The following is a 21,456-nucleotide window of genomic DNA, read 5'->3' as shown; positions in this document are numbered from 1 at the left end:
AGAGGGTGGGTGAAGTCTCCCAACACACGAGCCCAGGAATGAGACCCCTGCTGATCCCACAAAAGAATGTTGAAATTGGACATTGACCTCAGCACCCGACAGAGACTGGCAAAATCAATCTAAAATCCAGCCAGACTCTTCCCAGGAATTTACCAGTTGAAAATGCAAATAGATGAACCAACTCAGTATATCTGAGGTTCCCATTCCTTCTGGCTCCCAACACTCTGGGAAGAAAGGGAGTCTATTTATGGCAAATAATTCTACATCTGAATCAATGCACTGTAAACAAGACACCAAAAAAAATCTATAAAGGGCTCCCATTCTGATCAACCCAACACCATTACTGTACAAAAAACAGTTTTATTAATTACCCCAACTGCGCTTCTGTTCATGCTCTCGGTCACACTTGTTTCTCAGACTCAGCCCAGGCTCATAGGCAAGTTACCAGGTTAGCAAATCGGAAAACTGTTCTGCAAAACAGCAACTGTCAGCTTAAGGCATTACTAACATTGCAGAAGGAAGCAAGGTTACTAGGGAAGTTGGGACAACTCAGGATGATTTCTGGGACAGGAAACCCTCTCTGAAAGGGCCAGCCCATGCTGCCGCCGGGAGATGACTCTTGCTCTGGATGACAGGTCGCCCCTTTAAACCCATCCACAGTATCACAGACAAAACACCTGTCTAGTCCTCGAGCTTTCAGATTCTGAAACAAAAAGCACTCTGTCCCAGAAGCCCCAACACGTCCATGGGCCTCTCAGAGCACTCACTTGGGCCTCCCTGGCAGGAGCAGGGGAGGATGCAGGGTTGGTCAGGCTCGGTTTTTAAAAATGAAGTCACTACTAGAAATATGGAGTAAGGGGCAGGGACCCCTGCTGCAATCACATGCTGAATCATTGTCCTCCCAGAGAGCAGGCTCCTACAGGTTCCTTCAGTCCACGGAAGTGCTCAGAGCAGGGCAGGCCAGTGTGGCCTCGGAGCTGCTGCCTGCCTCACTGCATGCCGAACCACTGCTCCTGGTCAGCCCACTGGGCCGCCTCACTGTCGCTGCCCTCCAGGTCCCCTTCTTCCCCACTCCCTTCCATGTCGTCCACATCCTCCTCCTGAGTGGCATCCGTGGGACTCTCCTCCTTCTCCATCTTCTGCATCCCCTCTAGAGACTTCTGGTCATTGGGGTCCAAACTAGGGGACAACAAAACAGAGGAGAGGCCTGAATCTCTGCCTTGCTTCTTGCTGGCTGATGTGTCATCTCCCTGGTACGGCAGTGAAATGACCACCCAGTCACAGAGAATCTGCTAATGCCTGGCCTCTCCAAACAACTCCAGTTCCATAGGCAGGATTGAGGGAGTCCACCACTAGAAGTGAAAAAGGCGTCTTGTCCTAAGTTTTAGAATTCTCAATTTGAATTTTCTCCATATATAGTTCTTAAATTTTTTCACACCTAAAACCCCTAGCATTCTGCCAGAGGAAGATACTAGATAAATGAAAAAGCAGCAAGCAATCATTAGCAGAAAAATTCAAATATAATTTAAGAGTATGGGATTTCTAAGTTACAAGGTTACAAAAAGTACTTATTTTTCTGTGCGTTAGAATTGTTCCATGTTCTTACAATACAATTAAGCATATCAGCATTTCAGAAGGCAACCAAAACCATCATGCTTACCATGAATCAGATTTGTCAACTCCTAGGTTAGACCCCAGGACCCAAAGTTACCCCTACCTGGGCATTTGACTGTAGGAGCTAGGAGGATCGCACATATCTAAACCCTCAAAGTTCAGAGGGTCCAGAACATTTATTTACTTGGTTCCTAAACAATCTTTCCGCTTGCCTCTGTGACCATCACTAAGGCCAGCTGGTGTCCAATCTCAAGCAAATCCCACCTCTATATTTTATCTTATTTTCTCATTTATTTGCTTCTGGGCTTTCAAAAAGGAGATGAAACCCACGTTGGAATCCTGTTCCTACTTATGTAACTGTAGATGATCTGTATCATCTCTTCTCTGAAACCTTCCATACAGCTCTCACCCACATCCATGGATTCCCACCCGCTGCACTCCCACCTTGCCTTCTAGAGATTGCTTTGAAAGCACTTAGCACATGGTATCTATTAGCCTGCACATCTGAGACTGTGAGCTCCCAGAATCACAGCATCCCCAGTGGTTACTGAGATGCCAAGCACATGAGTGGTGCTCAACTGCTGAACAAGTAAATGGATGTGATCAGACTCCATTAAAGACAGGCCTTCACCATAACTTTATAGACACACAGACAATCCTCAAAGAAATCACTTCTGTATTAAGCAGTAAGAATACCACTATTTATTTAGTATTTACTATGTACCAGGCACAGTGCTAAGAGCTTTACATGAAATAATCATTTAATCCTCATTTAATCATTTAATACCTAATAAGGTAGATAGATATAGACAAGGAAATTTGTTAGTAACTTCCCAAGGTAACAGGTGGTAAAGGCAGTATTCTTCAGAGCTTAAGTTCTTAACTACAGTAGATAGAAACATGGGAAAGTACTTACAATACGCTGATTTGAAAAAGCAGAATATAAAATATATACTACGTATAACCCTATAAAAATATGTATATGTGTTGGCAAGGCCAGGAAGATGATCTACACAAATGAAAACAGATGTTATAGTGGTGCGGCTGGTTATGAGTGAAACAGTTCTTTAATGTTGTTAATATCACTTAAGACTTTAGAAGTCATAAATTAACGAACACTATCATTACTATTGTTACTGTGTTTTCAACTGTGGGCACATAGTGTGTGTGTTTCCAGAACTCCTGTTACACTGATCCCTGCCTCCTCTACCCCTCATGAGCTTCCCCCCATGTGAGGCTAAGTGCCTACCTTAGTGCTATACTATACTGGTCCATTGCTTCCTGATACTCATTGACAGCTACAAGGAAATCTCCTAGGATCCGATGCAGGACACAGTCACTCTGATTAGCCAGTGCGTTCCTCAACAAAGCAATTCCATCTTCATATTTCTGTTCTCTGCCTGAAAAGAAAAAGACCCTCATTTTCCTCCTTACACATTTCAAAATATATTCCCACTGCAGGTCACATACATGTAACCACAAAAATGATCACAATCCAAATATCTATTTATAGATGTCAAGAGAACACTGGTGTGGCAGGAAGTAAGACCAAGCTCATTTGAATCCCTATTCCATTAGGAAGTCAGCAGTTTGAGTTCTGATTTTTAAAAACTTATTCTTAACCAAAGCTCATATAAAAATGATTTTTAAAAACTTATTCTAAACCAAAGTTCATATAAAAAGCCAAAATGGATTTTATTTGCCAAACTAGGTCAAACTCAGTTCCTCACAAATCAGGATTTAAAAAAACCAAGGCTGAAAGGGAAGTCACAGGAGAATCATGATGGGTTAAAACCAGTTGTATTCGGCCCAAATTAGTTCAGGACAAAGTGAGCTGAATAGGTACTAACCGAGCATAGCTGGCTTGAGCCACTCTACAAGTAATTCACTGCCAATCCAAGAAGGTCTAAGCCAATTAAGTTTGGTTATGCTAAATATAAACCAATTCAAATAGGCTCAGACCTACTGCAAGAGCACACACCTGTTTGGTCATCTGTAACCAACTGGGACTAGAGAATTCAACTGGACTCAGGTTTTACACAATTAACTAGGAACAGGCAAGTAAGCAAGATACTTACTAAGTAGTTCTGCTTTTTTCACCACAGCCTTAATGTAATCCGGCCTTTGGGTCAGGGCTTTATCTAATAAGGTTTTGGCTTTCTCCTGTGTCACTGGGTCTTCAAGACAAACGGTGGCTAAAAGGGTAAGGGTCTGTGCATTTGCTCCTAGAGTTTTGTAAACATTGTTAGCCATTACCATTGCTTCACGAATACTGTTGGAGGCTAAGTAACATTCGATGAGACCTGAAAAAATATAACACAAAAAGTTCAACCACATTACCATTCCAAGCCATGCTTCCATTCTGACAGCCTTCTAAACAGCAAACCTTCAAAGTTTCAAACAACAGGCAGGTCAGGGGAAGACTCTGATGGTGAGATCAGACTGAAGGGCATGTTACTGAAACAGCTAAGAGGTGCTCTTCCCAAGAGCACCTGATGAATGTGGAAAAAGCCTGTAGTGCAAAGACACCTTTAACAGATATGCAGAAGTAAATCAAAGCATGTAGCCAGCTCAGCTCTCTGTTAGAAGAACAAACTCATTAATTGATACTGTGAAAAGATGAAATTTCCAACAAAACTCAAGGTCTTGCTGCCTTTTAACAAGCTGTTAATTTCCAGTACTGCTCAGTCACCTTTAGTCCTAAATTTAAGGGGGAAGGTTCCTACTGTTCACCTCTAAAAACTAAAGGAACTAGGGGGCAACCTAGGGTCTCCCTAAACTGGATGAAAAGGGCTTATCACAGAGATCAAACATACTGAGACTGGCAGCTCTGCCTTTAAACCCACAGCAAGAGGCTGATGCTCCATGGGGACATTTCTAACTCTCAAATCTTCGTGCCAAGAAATCGAAGAGAACAGAGGAAGTACTCTTTGGTACAAAGCACTCATCAAAACAGAAAAACAGCTTAAACCCCAAACCCACACACTCCCTGGCAGATTTTCTCTATATACACTCCTCCACCCTAGTGGCATTTATAACATTTGTGCACATTCTACCACACACTACAGTTACTTAACTAGAAATTACCTAACTCTTAAGGGCAACATGGTGGACTTTGGAATATGGTTGTTTGTAATTACTTGAATAGTTTTACTTTCCTGCTAAAACCCCATAGGAAATTCAAAGGGAAATGTTAAGAACACACTTCACCCTTAATCCAGGGCCCCGATCAGTAAAGGAAGCTCAGCTAAAGGCTGCAAGATACATCGGAGGGCATTACCAAGTCACCCTGATCCAAATCTCCAAATGGGAGCTTGAGTGAAGTCATCTCATAAAGCTTCACAGGCCAACTGGGGAAAAACTCTAACTATCCTGTGTCCAACCACTCATCTGGGTAATGGAAATACTCGACTGCATTCCTGGGCTCTTGTGAGACAGGCACACAGCAGAAGGGAATTAGTGTGATAAAAGCAATTGGAGGATAGGGAAACTACTTTCAGGATCAAGAATTTAATCAGAAACCAAAAGCTTGGCTTGCTGCAGTTTCTTTAAGAACAAATCCAAAAGAGGCATAGATCTCTGGGTATCTAAGCAGATTTGTTTTTCACTCCAACTTCCAATTTTCTTTCTTTTTTTAATCTTTTGGCCATGCTGCAAGGCATGCGGAATCCTACTTCCCTGACCAAGGATCGAACCCACGCCCCCTGCATTGGCAGGGCAGTCTTAACCACTGGACTACCAGGGAAGTCCCCAAACTGTAATTTTTATTTCTCAAATTTGAACTCATCTTTCTGTTAAGAGCAAATCACTCCTAGACTCCTGGGTTTATTTTTAAATTCTTATAAAAATATGCTTTGGAGGAACTGCATTTTGTAAGATCTATTTTAACGTCTGTGACTGAGTCACCAAATGCTGCTGAAGCTGGCACAGCTTTGAACTCCTAGGGTCAGTTCACACGAACCTAAAATAGTATGTAACAAAACAAAGCTTGACCCTGATGAGGCCTACTCTGGAGGTCACAATGAACTGACCAGTTCCCACAACCAACACTGACATATGGATGTAGAGTTATCCTATGAGTAGTAGCCCAAGGTAAGACAACTGTAAAAACAAACAAACAAACAATAAAGACATACCAACCAATCCAGCATAGTGCCGGCACAGAGAGATTCACATTAACAAGTGAGCCACATCTGAGAAACAAAACAGAACAAAAAAAACACCAAAACTATACCCAAAACAAAAAAATAAGAAAAATGAATTACGAAAGTATGGAGTGAAAAGTCCAGCCCTAAATAAATGTGTAATGCCTAATGAAGTGGTTCGCAAATATGTTTGCATGTTGGCATTTCCTGTGATCATAAAAAAGTACTGACGTCTCTAGCCCAACAGCAAATATTCTGACTTACACAGTACTGAAATGACGTAGCATCAGGATTTTTAAAAGTACCCACAGAGGACTCCAATGTGCAACAGGGTTTGGAAATTGCTGGCCCAACAAAACCTTCCATCTGAGTGCCACAGCTATAGAGCCACACCATCTATAATTATCTTACCTTCATAACAATCTAAGCGACAAGGCGCAAGACGTATAGCCTCCCGAAAGTGGATTATTGCTTCCTGGACTCTGCCCATGTTTCTAAGCGCTGCTCCCTTAAGTAGCAAAGCTTGAACACTGTTACTGTTCAGCTGAATTGCCTTGGCTCCTAAATAGAGGGCTCGAGAATAGCGTTTGCTATAGAAGCTATGACACCTGGAGGAAAACACAATCAAAGTTATCTGAAAGAAGACCATAAATAAATTTCATTCAAAAGGAAAAATCAAAGAGACGGCCTTCTACATGATCCTTACTACACACCCCTTAAAACTTTAGCGTAAGGTATTAGTGAAAAACAACAGAACAACAAAAATCTACTGAATATTTATTTTTAAGGGTAAAATCTTGATATGGAAGGGAAAACTACAAAAAGAAATCTGATGATCTGGATATGTTATCAGATCAGAGATATTCAGAGAATTTGTTAAGCCAGGTCAATAACAAAGTAGCACAGCTCCTGGCCTGCTCACCGATGGCTTCTTGTGAGCAGGTCCAGAGCTGAGCATGATGTATTCACTCAGTAAACACTTATCCCACAAAGCAGGGGCAGTATCCTCATTTTCCAAATGAGAAAACAGACTGAGAGAAATGATGCATTCAGAGTCACAGACCATGACTTGAATTCAAGTCTGATGATTCTTTAAACCAGTGCTTTCAAATCTATGTTCTATTTAGGTGAAACCACAATTTCCTAAAGAATCTACTAAAACTAGAGAGAAAAGAGAATGCATAAACATACCCAGAGACCACCCACGGTTCTGCATGTTGGTCAGAAATATTAAAAAGGCGGCAGCCAAGGTTCTCCACATCCTCCAGCCGCCCTTCTCGTGCCAGGAGATAGCCATACACATCCATTCCTACAGAGGAAGAGGCTCATTAAAGCAGCAGGGGTCTTTTCTAACAGAGCTACAACCTTCATCAGAGCCCACAAAAGGGCTTCTGCAGGGTCTGAGCCCTCTCCAATATCATAAGCTCCTCCCACCAGCATTCCCATTTTCCTACAGAATGACTATTAAAAAGACAAAACACATATAAAAGTAAAAACAAATAAATAAAAATAAAAAGCAAAGGAGTAGAAGGACCTACCTCACAATTTGAAAGCCTGTAATTTTCAGGAACTATTTGTCCCTACATCCTGTGGCGTGATAATACAGCCATAGTTATCCTAACACATAACCAGAAAAGGCCCAAAAAAGCATCAAATTAAGTTCTCTCTTCCAAGAAGTCTAGACACAATCAGGAGTATACACTTCATATGCCAGTTAGTCTCAGAAAAAAGCTAGTCTATTCTAGAAAAAGCCATCCAGTTCTTTCTGGAGTCTATTTCATTTAAAATCATTCCCCTGCCCCCGACCCCCTTTATTCTCATTTATGTTCTATTAAAAAAAAAAAAAAAGGGCCTTAGCTCACTGTCACCCATCTCTTACCACCATTCTCCTCCATTCCTTACTATACATGAAAATGTCTCTTAAATCAAATTACTGCAACATTCCCTGCTGTTCCCTGGACTCGGCTCTGAGCTTCCAATCTTAAGTAGCTGACTACCGTCAGGCTAGTACTTTTAAAACGCCATTTTCACCATGGGCACAAGGCAGTTTGGTAAAGAGGAGAAACACTGGGCAGGAGGGACTCTGAGCAAACAAATTCATCTTTCTGAATCTGTTTCCCTATCTACATGCTTGTGAAGGTCCCCTCCCGCTCTGTCATTCTTGTAGCTTAAGAGTCTACATGTTTATTGTCACAAGGCCGTATGTTTCTGATGGCCATTTTTGGGCCTTTGCAAGCAGACTTCTGCCTATTTATGCAACATTATTTCCCATCACTATTGCTGCACACATTTCCTTCACTCACTGCCAGTCACCAGACAGCCATCCTTTGGAAGTACAGACCTGCTGAGCTTCCCAGTAGGTCCACGCTATCTCTGTGGACCTGTGGCTCACCTCTTTAGCACCAATCTTCTTTTACATCAGTGACTTTTTAAAACATTGTTGTTCACTTCTAATTACTTCTTTTAATCATCTTATCACTTTCTTAGTATCTGTTCACTTACTCCTTTTTAAACTAAATTTAAGGACCTAGTGAACCTAAATTCCCTAAAAGGATATTATGATTCTGGGGATGCCATCCAAATTCTCAGTCAGACACACCATAAATTTATAAACCGTAAGAACGGGCTGTGATCCCTCCCCAAAGAAAAAAAGTCAAGTAATGATCTGTGGGGATATGACACTTGAATCCAAGCAAAAACAACTACTCAAAACGGAATTACCCAGTGTTAAGAGACATTGTCAGGACCTTAAAAAAAGGCTACTCATATATTTTATGAAAAGCTGTTATCAGAAGACCATGCTACATCTTCTCCCTATCTTCTGATTTGACCCTGTACAGTCACCTCCATCCTGTCCCAAGAATTACTTACCTTTTATTAGATATGGATCCAACATCTGTGCCTGTTCAAACTTGAGGACAGAGTTCTTATTGTCTCCAGCTCTGAAGTACAGATCTGCTAAGCTTCCCAGTAGGTCCACGTTATCTCTCAACAAGGACTTTTTCTCTAGTGAACTTCAAAATATTAAACATGAACCTTAAAATATATCTTAAGTCTCTTAGTTGTTGAACCTGGGTGATGGGCATAAGGGTACTATTTTATGTAAGATTTTTCATTTTTCATAATGAAAGACTTCAAAAACAAACCATGTAACTAATTTTCTTAATTCTGAGCTTGTAATTTAAAGTTATACAAGATAAGATAGTAAATACACAGAATAAAGCAGAAATCTCTCTCATTACCTAGAAAGAACTTTTGGTTACAGTTTTCCAAAAGATAATATATACTGTATGTGTTAAATATAATATCATTCAAAGTAACAGCTATTTATTACTCAACCAAATGACTCTGCCTAATACAAATCCCACTCTGATGACCCTGGACTTTACCTAACTAGAAAGAAAAACCCCAGTACCGAGGCAACCCAGGTCAGATGGTGCAAAAACCATGCTTCTAGGACATCCAAAAAGATGTTCTTTCAGGTTCAAGTACGACACACAGAGTTAAACTTGGTCCAAGTTTACATTTAACAAAAATTATTACATCTGGGGCCACTGAGTACATTAAGAGATTAACAAAGCCCAGGGACAACAGGCTTTACAACAAGAGATAAGCATCTCATTTTTCCATTTTGCTAATTTAGATACATCAACTTCCATATAAGAGTCCTAAGAATATTCAATTAACTTTGTGGTTCTCACCAAATGGTATTGATTGCTCTCGAATTGTCACCAACATGCACAAAAGCATAGGCTTTGATCCACACAGAAAGCCAATCCAAGTTAGGCACAGTCTGGATCACATTCATCGTCATTGATGCCACCTCTGCACCTTTTACAGAAAGAGACAGCAAACCTAATCCAACAGAAAGTAGGAGAAAGAAGGTGAGGCATAGCATCCTTCTACAATGCAAGAAGCAATAGGCTACACTTTTCCAAGGCTGTAAGGCAACCTTTTCCCTATTTTAAGCAAGACGCATATGACAGAACAACTACAGTATTTTTTCAGCGGTGAAAGAATACACAGCAGTAGTAACCTAAATTATTCTAATGTACAGCCAAGATTAAGAATCACTATCTTAGAGAGTAAACACTCCATGAAAATAGGGGAAGAATGACCTTACCTAGAATCGCATCAAGGGCTAATGGGCACTGCCTCAGCACTTCCTTATAGCTGGTGACGGAAGGTCGCTCCTGACCAGCCTTCTTGTACAGGTTTGCCAACATCATGTTTATCTGCAGTGAAAACAAAAGATAATAAGGTAAGTATTTAAAAATACAATCTTACCATTGATAAGTTCCGATTTTCATTATTAGCTATTCTACTTTTTACTGAAAAATCTACCCAAGGCCCTGTGGAAACAAAGTGCAACCCCACTCTTCAAACAAAGAGGAAATTACTACCTTTGCTTTTCTATGTCCTCCCATTACCTCCCAAATTCCTCACACTTACCCAACCAAAAGGCCCAATAATATCTGGACCAAAGATGCTGCCTCTGGAAATGGAAGTAACATTCATTTGAGAAATGTTACAGGATTCTAATTACCTTGATTTTTAAAACAGAGGATGAACTATGTTAAAAATGTCTGTTTACATATTTTATTTTTTAAGCTTAATATCACAGTAAAATAAAGTGAGGAAGTCTTAACAAAGCTAGCTTAAAAAGATCAGATGAATTTTCCCCAAAAAGGAAATGATGGACACAAAAGTAAAACATTTGGCTCCTCTTTAACAATTAGTCTAGCAGCTAGACTCTTAGCTTTTCTAATGCTTAAAGCTTTGACTCACAGGTATTGTCTGACTCAAAAAAATGCTACAAGAATCAAACTCTAACTGATCTCCAGAGGTGACAATGATCCAGAGATTAGCTTTATTATTTAAATCTAATGAATGCATTTTTAGCACAACTCAAATATGTAACTCAGTTTGGAGGTGAGAGGTGGGGGCAGGACAATTTCCTAAAAACGCAACAGGGAAAATTTGACAAAACCTAAAAGTTCCAAAGAATACAGATGTTACAGAGAAGAGATAAATGATCTTAATAGTACAAAGAGTACACAATATTCCAATTTAAAATTAATAGATCTTAAATGGAACACAATGTTTGCCAGATCATTAACCTAAGAAAGCAGTCAACACAAGGGCACAAAAGAAAAAGAGCCAATCCCCGATCTCTTCAATTATCTGTAACTTGGTATGCCAGATATTTACTCAAAAAATTACTCTGAAGATGAAAAACATCTGTTCCAATTATGAACTCACAGTATATAAAACAATCTAGTATGGCATTAATCCATACTGATTCAATGAAATAATGAAATACTAGAAATTAAACTATTTTTTATTTGGCCTCAGGTTTTCCATTTTAGGCTATGTTGAAATGCAAAAAAAAAAAGGTACTTAAAGGAAAACTCCAGTATTGGTGTCAATACTTGAAAAAAATAAAAGAATTAAATTTAAAATCCTTTCTTGACTGCTTGTTATTAACGAACTATGACTGACGGGCCTTCTATCTCAACAAATATTAAATATTCCGTTTAAACTACCTGACACTTTGAGTTTTGAGAACTACCTAGTTAGAAAGTCAATTCTTTTTAAAAACAGATCCTTACTTGGGGACATCATTAAAGTTGCATTCCACCAGTTATAAATATAAGCAGTCATCATTTTCTAAAAACTGAGTGACAAATTGTTTCTTGGTATGTTTCTCTTAAAAGTTGAAGATTTTCCAAGACATAATAATCTCACACTGGAATTTTCCTTTAAAATGTGAAGGAATGTGTGGCGGTGTTTACCATACATTAACAGACGTTCATTTAGACGTTTTTTGACTCACTTCCTTGTCCTTTACACAGACTGAGAAGCCAGTTAACTCCCTAACGGACAAGAAAGAAAAACTGTAAATATTATAGGTTTATGTTTGAGGCACACATCTTTGTTTGCTCCTGGCTACAACAGCTCTATGAAGGATATGTACTCCTAACGTATGTGGACTCCTCTAGTTCTTCCTAAAACGACAGCTGTAAACACCAAAGTGTTGGATACCACAAGGCTCACTTTCTTGGCCATTACTCATTTTTAAAAATGCCCCCAAATTCCCTCAAGTCATTAAGAAGAAATTATGGAACGTTTCCAATAAGATAAGGACTAGGTATCCTTCAAAGCTTACAATCAAAGCAGCATTTTCCAAATGAAGACACCCTCATATATACAAAAAAATTATTCTTAGGGTAAGACTTTCATAGCGTACCAGAATATAATTAAGTATACAGTGCCCAACTTGTTGTGAGACAGGTTAGTCTATAATACACTTACAAATGTTTTAAATAACAATTATCACCATAAAATATGAAGAAATAGCTTAATTTTTAAAATTCAGAAAATATTAAATAAATCTTCAACATGAGATGCTTAAACATGTTCTCATCAAGTGTGATTACTTTTAAAACTCAGTAACACTTGGGTGAAAAAACACTAAATACACCTGGTCCCTACTGCTTATAATTCCTTTTCTTTTAATGGCAGGAAGATGTGCACAAGTTCCTATTGTTAACTACACTGCAGTTTTTCAATGAAGAGAGGAAAGTAGGTGACATGAAAGTATGTGTTAGAATATTAAATAATGATGTGAATTCACTCCTAAGAGCTAAGATTTTCATTGTTTTTCTAAACTGGACTTCAAAGAAAACCTGTATTCAGATGCCTAATATAATACTCCTTATAGAATAGTATTTTAAAAAGTATTCTCACATCCATGAACTTAGTTTATACCAGAGAAAGTATTATCATCCTCAATAAGGAAAAAAGTAAAGCCAGATTTTTAACTTGCCCAAGTTCACACTACACACTGCTTGTATGCCCTAAATGCAAAGACAAGAAACTAGATCTTTCGATTTCAGTTGAAGGTGTTCTATATACTATTATTGCCAAATAAAACACAAATACTATCCTATACACAAATACGTACAAAGAACCTTGAAGTTTTAATTCTGAAAATAAAAGGAATACACATTATCAAATGGGCATACCTACAGAATGCAAAAAATGAGATTCTTAAAAAGTACTGTTGCTACCTGGAAATATATTGCAAATCATGTTTCCTACAATAAGAAAAACAAAATAATTAAACACATGTAGTACTCTCCAGCTACCATTTTCCTCAGCAGAATTTTCAGGGTCTTATAAGAAAGTCACTCCTCTCTCTAAACAGGGAGAACAGGGGAACAAAGTGGGAATCAGAGACAAGGTTTGTAAAATGTTTGGATGTAGTCCCTGAAAACACAGAGGAAGACAGCTGGAAGGACTGGGGAAGAGAAAAATATGTAACCAAATTGTTAATTCGACTTACTTTGGGAGTTCTTTGTCTTGAAGGGATCCCATCAAGTATAGCGATGGCATCTTTATCTTGTTTTAGCATTGTGTAACATTCAGCCATTTTGTATTTTACTTCAATTTCAGATGGAAGACACTTAAGAGGAAATGAAAACATCTCTTCAAAATATTACTTCAGCAGTATGGCAGTTCTTCAAAATGTTAAACATGATTACCATATGACCCAGTAATTCTGCTTCTGTGTATACAGCCAAGAAAACTGAAAACATATGTCCACACAAAAACCTGCACAAAAATGTTCATAGCATCATTAATGATAAAAAGCAGAAACACAAATGCCCACCAACTAATGAATAGTTAAAATATGGCACATCCACACAATGGAATATTATTCTGCAACAAAAAGGAATAAACAATTGCTTCTTTATTATGTGCCATAATATGGATCAACCTTGAAAACATACTAAGTAAAAGCAGCCAGCCACAAAAGGCCACATTGCATGATTCCACTCATATAAAAGGTCCAGAATAGGCGAACCCACAGAGGCAGAAAGGTCAGTGATTTCCAGGGGCTACAGAAATAAGAAACACAAGGCTCTTCTAGAGGGATGTAAACATTCTGGAATTATTCAATATCCTACCCTGAACTGTGAATATTATGTTGTAAACTGTATCTCAATTTTTAAAAAAACTCCTTCAAGATTAAATAAGCATAGTGCTTAGCATACAGAATGCCCCCAAATATTACTTCTATGAATTATTCTGTGTGGATAATACACATGACTTCCATTCAGGGCCAGAAAACAATTCCTGGCAATCAGCTCTTTAGTAACAAAACACAAAGGCTCTACATAAAGAGAAATAAAACAAGAGAAAAATGTACAGGTGCTAAAAAAAAAAAAAAAGCAATTATATTACTTTGTCTTTTTTTAATGTGGAAAAATACAGAATGTGATTCATAATTTCACTTCAGTTCATTCTGACATTCCTTTTAAATGTAAATTGCATGTATAATTTAAAGACAGGTTCAAACTGAAAGTCAAGGTTCCCCTCCTCTAAAGTTTTGTTAATTTTCTTCACACACATATGCTAAATTTTCCATGTATATTATCCATATATATTTTAGGCATATACCAGGATATATGTCTATAAACTATCCCCTTTAGGGAATTCCCTGGCAGTCCAGTGGTTAGGACTCCACACTTTCACTGCCAAGAGGGCCAAGGTGGGTTCAGGTTCAATCCCTGGTTGGGGAACCAAGATCCCACAAGTAGCACAGTGTGGCCAAAAAATTAAAATAACTATCACCTTTAAACAGAAAGAGTAGTGAACATACTACTTAAAATCTTATTTACTAACATATACAGGCCTTTCCAAATCAGCACATACAACGCTATATTTCACTTCCTCAATATCCCATCCTAGGGCTACACTATAACTAGATCCTACTGATAAACACTTTTGCTTGTAGTTTCTTACCATTATAAACAGTGCTATAGTAAGCAGCTTACTTATATACCCTTGTAAACCTTTTGCAAATCAACTATTACAGTAAATATCTAGCAACGGTATAACTGTCAAGTGGTGAAATTAGTTTTTTACCCTTCATTTATTTAATCATCAAGCAACCAAAACTAGTAAGAACTCGAAAGATAATTTCATATGAATTTCCCCAGGTATTCGCAATCCTAAAACTGAGTGACATCTTGAAAGTGTACTTTCATTAAATTAAAAAATAAATAAAACTTTCGATTTCTTAATTGTTTGTATAAAAAGGAGGACTAATACATGACTTTGGTTAGAGCCCAGATAATTCTATTTTTCAATTCATCCAGAGTGAATTTTGTTTTTAGCCCTTTGTGCTTGGTTGGATGAATTCTTGTACCTAAGTGGTTTTTAACCTTTGTTTCTCCAGTCAGCTCCCCTTTAAAATTACTTTAAAATTTTTTTAATTTATTTTTGGCTGTGCTGAATCTTCACTGTTGTGCAGGCTTTTCTCTAGTTGCAGTGAGCGGGGGGTGAGCAGGGCTGGTCTCTAGTTGCAGTGCACAGGCTTCTTATTGTGGTGGCTTATCTTGTCAACCACTGTTCCCGGGCTCAAGAGCACAGGCTCTATAGTTATGGTACATGGGCTTAGTTGCTCCGAGGCATGTGGGATCTTTCCAGATCAGGGATTGAACCCATTTCTCCTGCACTGACAGGCAGATTCTTTACCACTGAGCCACCAGGGAAGTCCTTAAAATTACTTTTTTTTTTTTCTTAAAATTACTTTTTATTTTACATCTTCTACATCTAATAAGCAGTCTTAAATTCCTTCCACCTCTCCTGCTCTCAATACAAACAAACTAAAAACATATCACATATCTATCTCCAATTACCTGACTCTGTGGAGTGGATGCAGAATTTCCAGTTGAAGGTCTCACTTTTGAAGTTTTACTTAGGGCTTTCTTCTGCTGTAAAGCCATAGTATACTTACTCACAGCATTCCGATACTCCTTATCATGAAAGAGAGAATCTGCATGATACACCAAAAGCTGGTACTTCTGAGATGGGGAGAATAACTCACTAGAAAAACAAAGAAAGTATACCCCCTACATGGGTTACTTTGAAATGTCAGAAAGAACGCCCTCCTTAGTGTCTACATAAGCCGAAAAACATAGGCAATGTACTTTAATTGCTAGTCCCTAAAAAAAGAGCCAAGACTCATACTCCATGTTAATACTGTCAACATATGTAGGAAATTACTTTAAATTGTTGTTTTCCTTTACTTACTATGAAAACAATGATACTTCTAAATCAAATTCAGTAATATAGAGATATACAAAGAGAAATATTAATACAGCTGACCCTTGAACAAACCAGGCTTGAATTACAGGGTCCACCAATACGTAGATTTCTTTTTTCAATAGCACACACTACAGTACTATACACCATCTTGGTTCAATCTGTGTATGCAGAACTGCAAACTCAAAGGAAATGCATACATAAAGAGCCAAATATAAGTTATATACTGATTTTTGACTGTGAGCCTCCTACCCTCCTCTGAAACTTGCTCAAGGGTCAGGTGTATATCTTTTCCTCCCCCTCTTTAACCCAAGCCCCCTTAAGAGTTAATACTCCCACAGTAACATCAAGTTTTCAGGGCAATACAGACAAAGGAGAGCAATCATGATTTAATATTACCAAATACTGCCGAAGGGTTAAAAAACTGGAAAAGAGAAACTCACCACTCTGAATCTTTTTTATTTAAGTGTTAACAAAAAGAGGTTTGGAGGGAATTTGAAACTCTTTAAATACTGAAGAAAATGGGAATACTGAAATACAGGAAAAGACTAGGACAAGCCAATGGGACAGAATGGAACAGACGAGAGGATTAGCCGTGTTTGACAGAAGTTGTTTTTCTCTCCATATGTAAGTAAATCTTACCGGGGCTTCCCAGGTGGCTCAGTAGTAAAGAGTCCACCTGCCAAGCAGGAGACACAGGTTCAATCCCTGGGTCTGGAAGATCCCTAGAGGAGGAAATGGCAACCCACTTCAGTATTCTTGCCTGGGAAACCCCATGGACACAGGAGCCTGACAGGCTACAACCACGGGGTAGCAAAGAGTTGAACACGACCAAGTAAGCAAACAGCAGCAGCAAGTAAACTTCACTAGCACTAGAAGATTACTTCCTTGAGTCTCAGGGGTTTAAGGACATAGTAACAGAAGAAATACATTGCAGAATGTTCCCTTCAATCTTGAATATTGCTTGCAAGTGTTATAGGTGCCTAGAAGTGTCCACCAATCTTAATGGGAAACTTGTATTTTTAATCCCCAATCTCATCCCTCATCTAGTAAAAATTTACATTTTTTCTTTGACAGGGACAAGCTACTGCTGCTAAGTCACCTCAGTCGTGTCCATTCTGTGCGACCCCATAGACGGCAGCCCACCAGGCTCCCCTGTCCCTGGGAGTCTCCAGGCAAGAACACTGGAATGGGTTGCCATTTCCTTCTCCAATGCATGAAAGTGAAAAGTGAAAGTGAAGTCACTCAGCAACTTCATGTCCGACCCTCAGCAACCCCATGGACTGCAGCCTTCCATGGGATTTTCCAGGCAGGAGTACTGGAGTGGGGTGCCAGTGACAAGCTACTGTCACTTAAAAAGAAAGAATAGTCCAAGAACTCTGTAGATGATTAACTGCTCAGCAAATGAAGGATACTCAAGAATAGGTACCACGGATTAGTAACGGCCAAAGGCTGGGCAAGTGGGATTTGTGACTACTAACTGATTTGGGGTTTCTTTGGGGATAATACAAATGCTTTACAACAAACATTGGTGATGGCTGTACAACTCTGTGAATATACTTAAAACCACAGAAATGTATTCTTTAAAAGCATGAATCTGATGGTATGCAAATCTTAATAAAAAATAATTTTAAAAAAAGGATAGATAGGCTAAACACTGGATATAAAGTGACAAAGAAAAGTTAAGGATTGAAAGGTACAGTTCAGACAGTTGAGATCTATTCCAGCTCTGACATTCTATTTAGGGAGACACGCTGGATCATGGAAAAAGCAAGAGAGTTCCAGCCTTTACTGTGTGGATCACAATAAACTGTGGAAAATTCTTCAAGAGATGGGAATACCAGACCACCTGACCTGCCTCTTGAGAAACCTGTATGCAGATCAGGAAGCAACAGTTAGAACTGGACATGGAATAACAGACTGGTTCCAAATAGGAAAAGGAGTACGTCAAGGCTGTATATTGTCACCCTGCTTATTTAACTTCTATGCAGAGTACATCATGAGAAACGCTGGGCTGGAAGAAGCACAAGCTGGAATCAAGATTGCCGGGAGAAATATCAATAACCTCAGATATGCAGATGATACAACCCTTATGACAGAAAGTGAACAGGAACTAAAAAGTCTCTTGATGAAAGTGAAAGTGGAGAGTGGAAAAGTTGGCTTAAAGCTCAACATTCAGAAACTAAGATCATGGCATCTGGTCCCATCACTTCACGGCAAATAGACGGGGAAACAGTGGAAACTGTGTCAGACTTTATTTCTGGGGGCTCCCAAATCACTGCAGATGGTGATTGCAGCCATGAAGTTAAAAGACGCTTGCTCCTTGGAAGGAAAGTTATGACCAACCTAGGTAGCATATTCAAAAGCAGAGATATTACTTTGCCAACAAAGGTCCCTCTAGTCAAGGCTATGGTTTTTCCAGTGGTCGTGTATGGATGTGAGAGCTGGACTGTGAAGAAAGATGAGCACCGAAGAATTGATGCTTTTGAACTGTGGTGTTGGAGAGACTCTTGAGAGTCCCTTGGACTGCAAGGAAATGCAACCAGTCCATCCTTAAGGAGATCAGTCCTGGGTGTTCACTGGAAGGACTGATGCTAAAGCTGAAACTCCAATACTTTGGCCACCTCATGTGAAAAACTGACTCATTGGAAAAGACCCTGATGCTGGGAGGGATTGGGGGCAGGAGAAGGGGACGACAGAGGATGAGATGGCTGGATGGCATCACCAACTTGATGGACATGAGCTTGAGTGAACTCCAGGAGTTGGTGATGGACAAGGAGGCCTGGCGTGCTGTGATTCATGGGGTTGCAGAGTCGGACACGACTGAGCGACTGAACTGAACTGAAGATATGAAAGAAAACAGCTGATTTGATATTACCCTCAGAGAAAGCATTCAGATGTTTATATATTGTAACTTACATGCCTACTTACTGCATCCACAAGTTATTTCTGAAATGATACATGAAAAACTTAATTTGTTGCCTCCAGAGAAGGGAAAAGGTGGGGTGAAGTTCAAGACTCCTAAGCAGACACTTATCTGCATACCCCTTCAGTACTGCTTTTTTTTTTTTAATGGTATATACTGGAGATTAAGTAATAAACTTTAAAATAGAAATGATAAAGGTCAGAATTTAAACACCTCCTGAAAGTAGAAAGGAAACTGCCAGTTCAGCCTAATATAAAGAAGAATGGGCTAAATCTAATCAGAAGACCAACCTCCTAATTACCCTGTAACATCTGAAAAACCAAGAATAATGACTGACCAGTGTATAAATTCCCAATGGCAGACACTGTATACTTTGACAGATCACTAAGAACCAGGTGAAAAGCTCCAGAATAAACAAAGTAGGCTGACAGAGACCAGGGCTCCTCACTGTCAACACTAAGTGGACGGTGGTAAAATGATGGGCCTCACACAGTGAGGTCTAAAAGCACACTAGTGGGAATGAAACAGGGAAAAACAGCTGCAACACAGTTAAGTGGCCCAGACAGCTTCCAGAGCAGCCCAAATGCAAATGGGTCCACACTGAGTAGACTGTAATGCCACTTGACACAGTAGACTATGGAGGGTCAGAATGAGACTTTAAAGTCAGAAGGACCAAAATCCAGACATTGTGGCTCCTCCACTTACTAGATGTGTGAACTTGAACACCATGTTTCAACTTTCTGAGGTTGCACGCACTTTCCTTTGCATATCAACAGGCACGCTGCAGACTTCATTAGGTGTTAAGAAGAAGAATACAGAAAAAAGAATATAGAAAAGTTCCCATCACAAGAAAAATATTTTTCTGTAAGTATGTGGGGTTGTTAGATGTTAGCTAGACTTACTATGGTGATCATTTCACAGTATATACAAATAACAAATCATCATGTTGCACATCTCAGACTAGTAAGTCAAAGATATCTCAAACAAACAAAAAGTGATGTATAATATATAACAGGGTAAAGGGATAGAATGCTGAGGGCCAGGGACAATTCTGACGGCCAAACAAGAGTTCTCTAGGAAGGATATCTGAGTTGAAACCTAAAGGAGGGAGCTCTGAGTTGGACTCCAAGCAGAATGGTAAATGCAAAAACCCTGAGCTGAGAACGACCTTGGGGTGTTCAAGTAACAGAAGAGCATAACCAGGGAAGCGAGTACAGAGAGCAGAATAGGTGACACTGAGTGGGAGAGAGCTCTTTGGCTTCACAGGCCGTGGGAAGAAATTTTCATTTAAACACAACGAAGAAATTTAAGCAAAGGGGCAAGAGATAAACCACCGCTTCATCCGCAACGTGTGCTAAGTCGCTTTACTCGTGTCCGACTCTTTGCAATCCTATGGTCTATCAGAAAACGTCAAAGGGTCACTGCGGGTCCTTAAAAACGCGCCACTCCCACCCACCCAGGAAGTCTCCCGTCTTCAGGTGTTTGCGGGAACGAGAAAGCAAACGCTACTGATAACACTCAAGGGGAAAGAAAAATCAACCTCAGACGTGGGACGAGGACGTAAAACTAAGAACTAAGTATCTTTTTTTTTTTTTTTTAAGAACTAAGTATCTTAATCAAGCGCCAGGGGACAAGGCTTCTTTGAGCCTGGGCGACAGAGAAAACGTTCTTCGGGAAGAGAGGAGTCAGCCCAGAGATGTGACTGCCGCTATGACCGGCGACAGTGCCTTAGCGAACCCTCTGCTCTCAACTTTCTGGAAATCTTAGCCAGGGTCATTCTCAGAGCCTCCGCCTTCATTTCTCCAAGCAGCCGCTCGCCGCATCTCCCGCAGGGAGCGCGTCCCAGCGCCGTGTACAACGCGGGGACCCGGCGAACTCAACTTGCTTTCCTAAGTCTGCTGCGCCCGACGAGGCCCTTGCTGACCTCGGAACCTCAGCCGGGAGCCCGCATCCGCTCCTTCCCGCCAATGCCCAGGCCCCCACATTCCCCGCTCCCAAACCGGCGCCGCTTTCTCCCGAGCCCCAGGCCGCTCCCAGCCTCAACTCACGGGTTGTTATTACTCATTGTAAGTAACAAGCTGCTGAGGAGCCGCACGTTGGAGTGCAGCCCCGCGGCCGCCATGTCTCGCACATGGTCTATCACATTCATTCTGCCCAGGAAGGCCGCAGACAGCGGCGGCGGCAGCAGCGCAAAAAGCCAGCTGAAGCTCCTTGGGGAAGAGTCCAAAATGGCGGCCTTACCCGGGTCCATCGGGTCTACACGCGGCCCCGCCCCCAGGGTGATAGGCAACTACTGAAATGCCTGAGGAGCGACAACAACAACAAAAACCTCCGTTCCTTCCCTGCCAAGTTCCCTGTGAGGTGGTACCGTTTAGTTTGGGTTTTTTGTTTGTTTTTAGCAAAAGTTACATCATTTTAAGTTGCAACCTTTCCTGAAGGCTTACAGCGGGCTGGGGACAAAAGGCACTTCAGGATCAACTGAAATTAGACTTAAAAATTAATTAAAATGTATTAACATTTATCATAAATAAAAATTAATATTCTAGTAGGGTGCGGAGGGAAAATCCCCAACAGTTGGAATTAAATATCTTAATCAGGCGCCAGGGACAGTCCTAACTGCTTTAATGGTCTCGCCCGAGCTCTAAGTGCCACGCC

At 40.1% G+C, this 21,456-nt stretch overlaps 1 protein-coding gene across 2 annotated transcripts; it reads right to left on the bottom strand.

Moving 5' to 3' along the window:
* Positions 1-340: 340 nt before the first annotated feature.
* Positions 341-21,043, bottom strand: ANAPC7 (anaphase promoting complex subunit 7). Of its 2 annotated transcripts, XM_005901230.2 has the most exons (11): positions 20,850-21,043; positions 15,470-15,656; positions 13,108-13,227; positions 9,883-9,994; positions 9,461-9,614; positions 8,631-8,773; positions 6,951-7,068; positions 6,171-6,367; positions 3,693-3,917; positions 2,864-3,014; positions 341-1,179 (listed from the first exon to the last, which is right to left on the bottom strand). In XM_005901230.2, the coding sequence occupies exons 1-11, from the start codon at positions 20,948-20,950 to the stop codon at positions 990-992; spliced, it is 1,698 nt and encodes a 565-aa protein (XP_005901292.2). In that variant the 5' UTR covers positions 20,951-21,043; the 3' UTR covers positions 341-989. The 2 variants fall into 2 exon arrangements, with proteins under 2 accessions (XP_005901292.2, XP_070242289.1); XM_070386188.1 differs by lacking the exons at positions 15,470-15,656; positions 20,850-21,043 and adding an exon at positions 11,372-11,635 and having other exon boundaries at positions 13,108-13,221.
* Between the last annotated feature and the right edge of the window lie 413 nt (positions 21,044-21,456).

This window comes from Bos mutus, chromosome 17, assembly GCF_027580195.1.
Source record: "Bos mutus isolate GX-2022 chromosome 17, NWIPB_WYAK_1.1, whole genome shotgun sequence".
Classification (NCBI taxonomy): Eukaryota; Metazoa; Chordata; class Mammalia; order Artiodactyla; family Bovidae; genus Bos; species Bos mutus.
The sequence above is the reverse complement of the archived record's forward strand: the minus strand, read 5'-3'. Positions and strand labels throughout refer to the sequence as shown.

What these genes read in the sequence shown, in the direction of transcription:
- ANAPC7 (XM_005901230.2), bottom strand. Translation starts at nt 20,950, where the DNA reads ATGAATGTGATAGACCATGTGCGAGACATGGCGGCCGCGGGGCTGCAC. An exon ending in CAAGACAAAGAACTCCCAAA is followed by an intron (nt 9,995 to 13,107) that starts GTAAGTCGAATT and finishes TTTTCACTGCAG; the next exon opens with ATAAACATGATGTTGGCAAA. An exon ending in AGCCCTTGATGCGATTCTAG is followed by an intron (nt 9,615 to 9,882) that starts GTAAGGTCATTC and finishes CTGTTGGATTAG; the next exon opens with GTTTGCTGTCTCTTTCTGTA.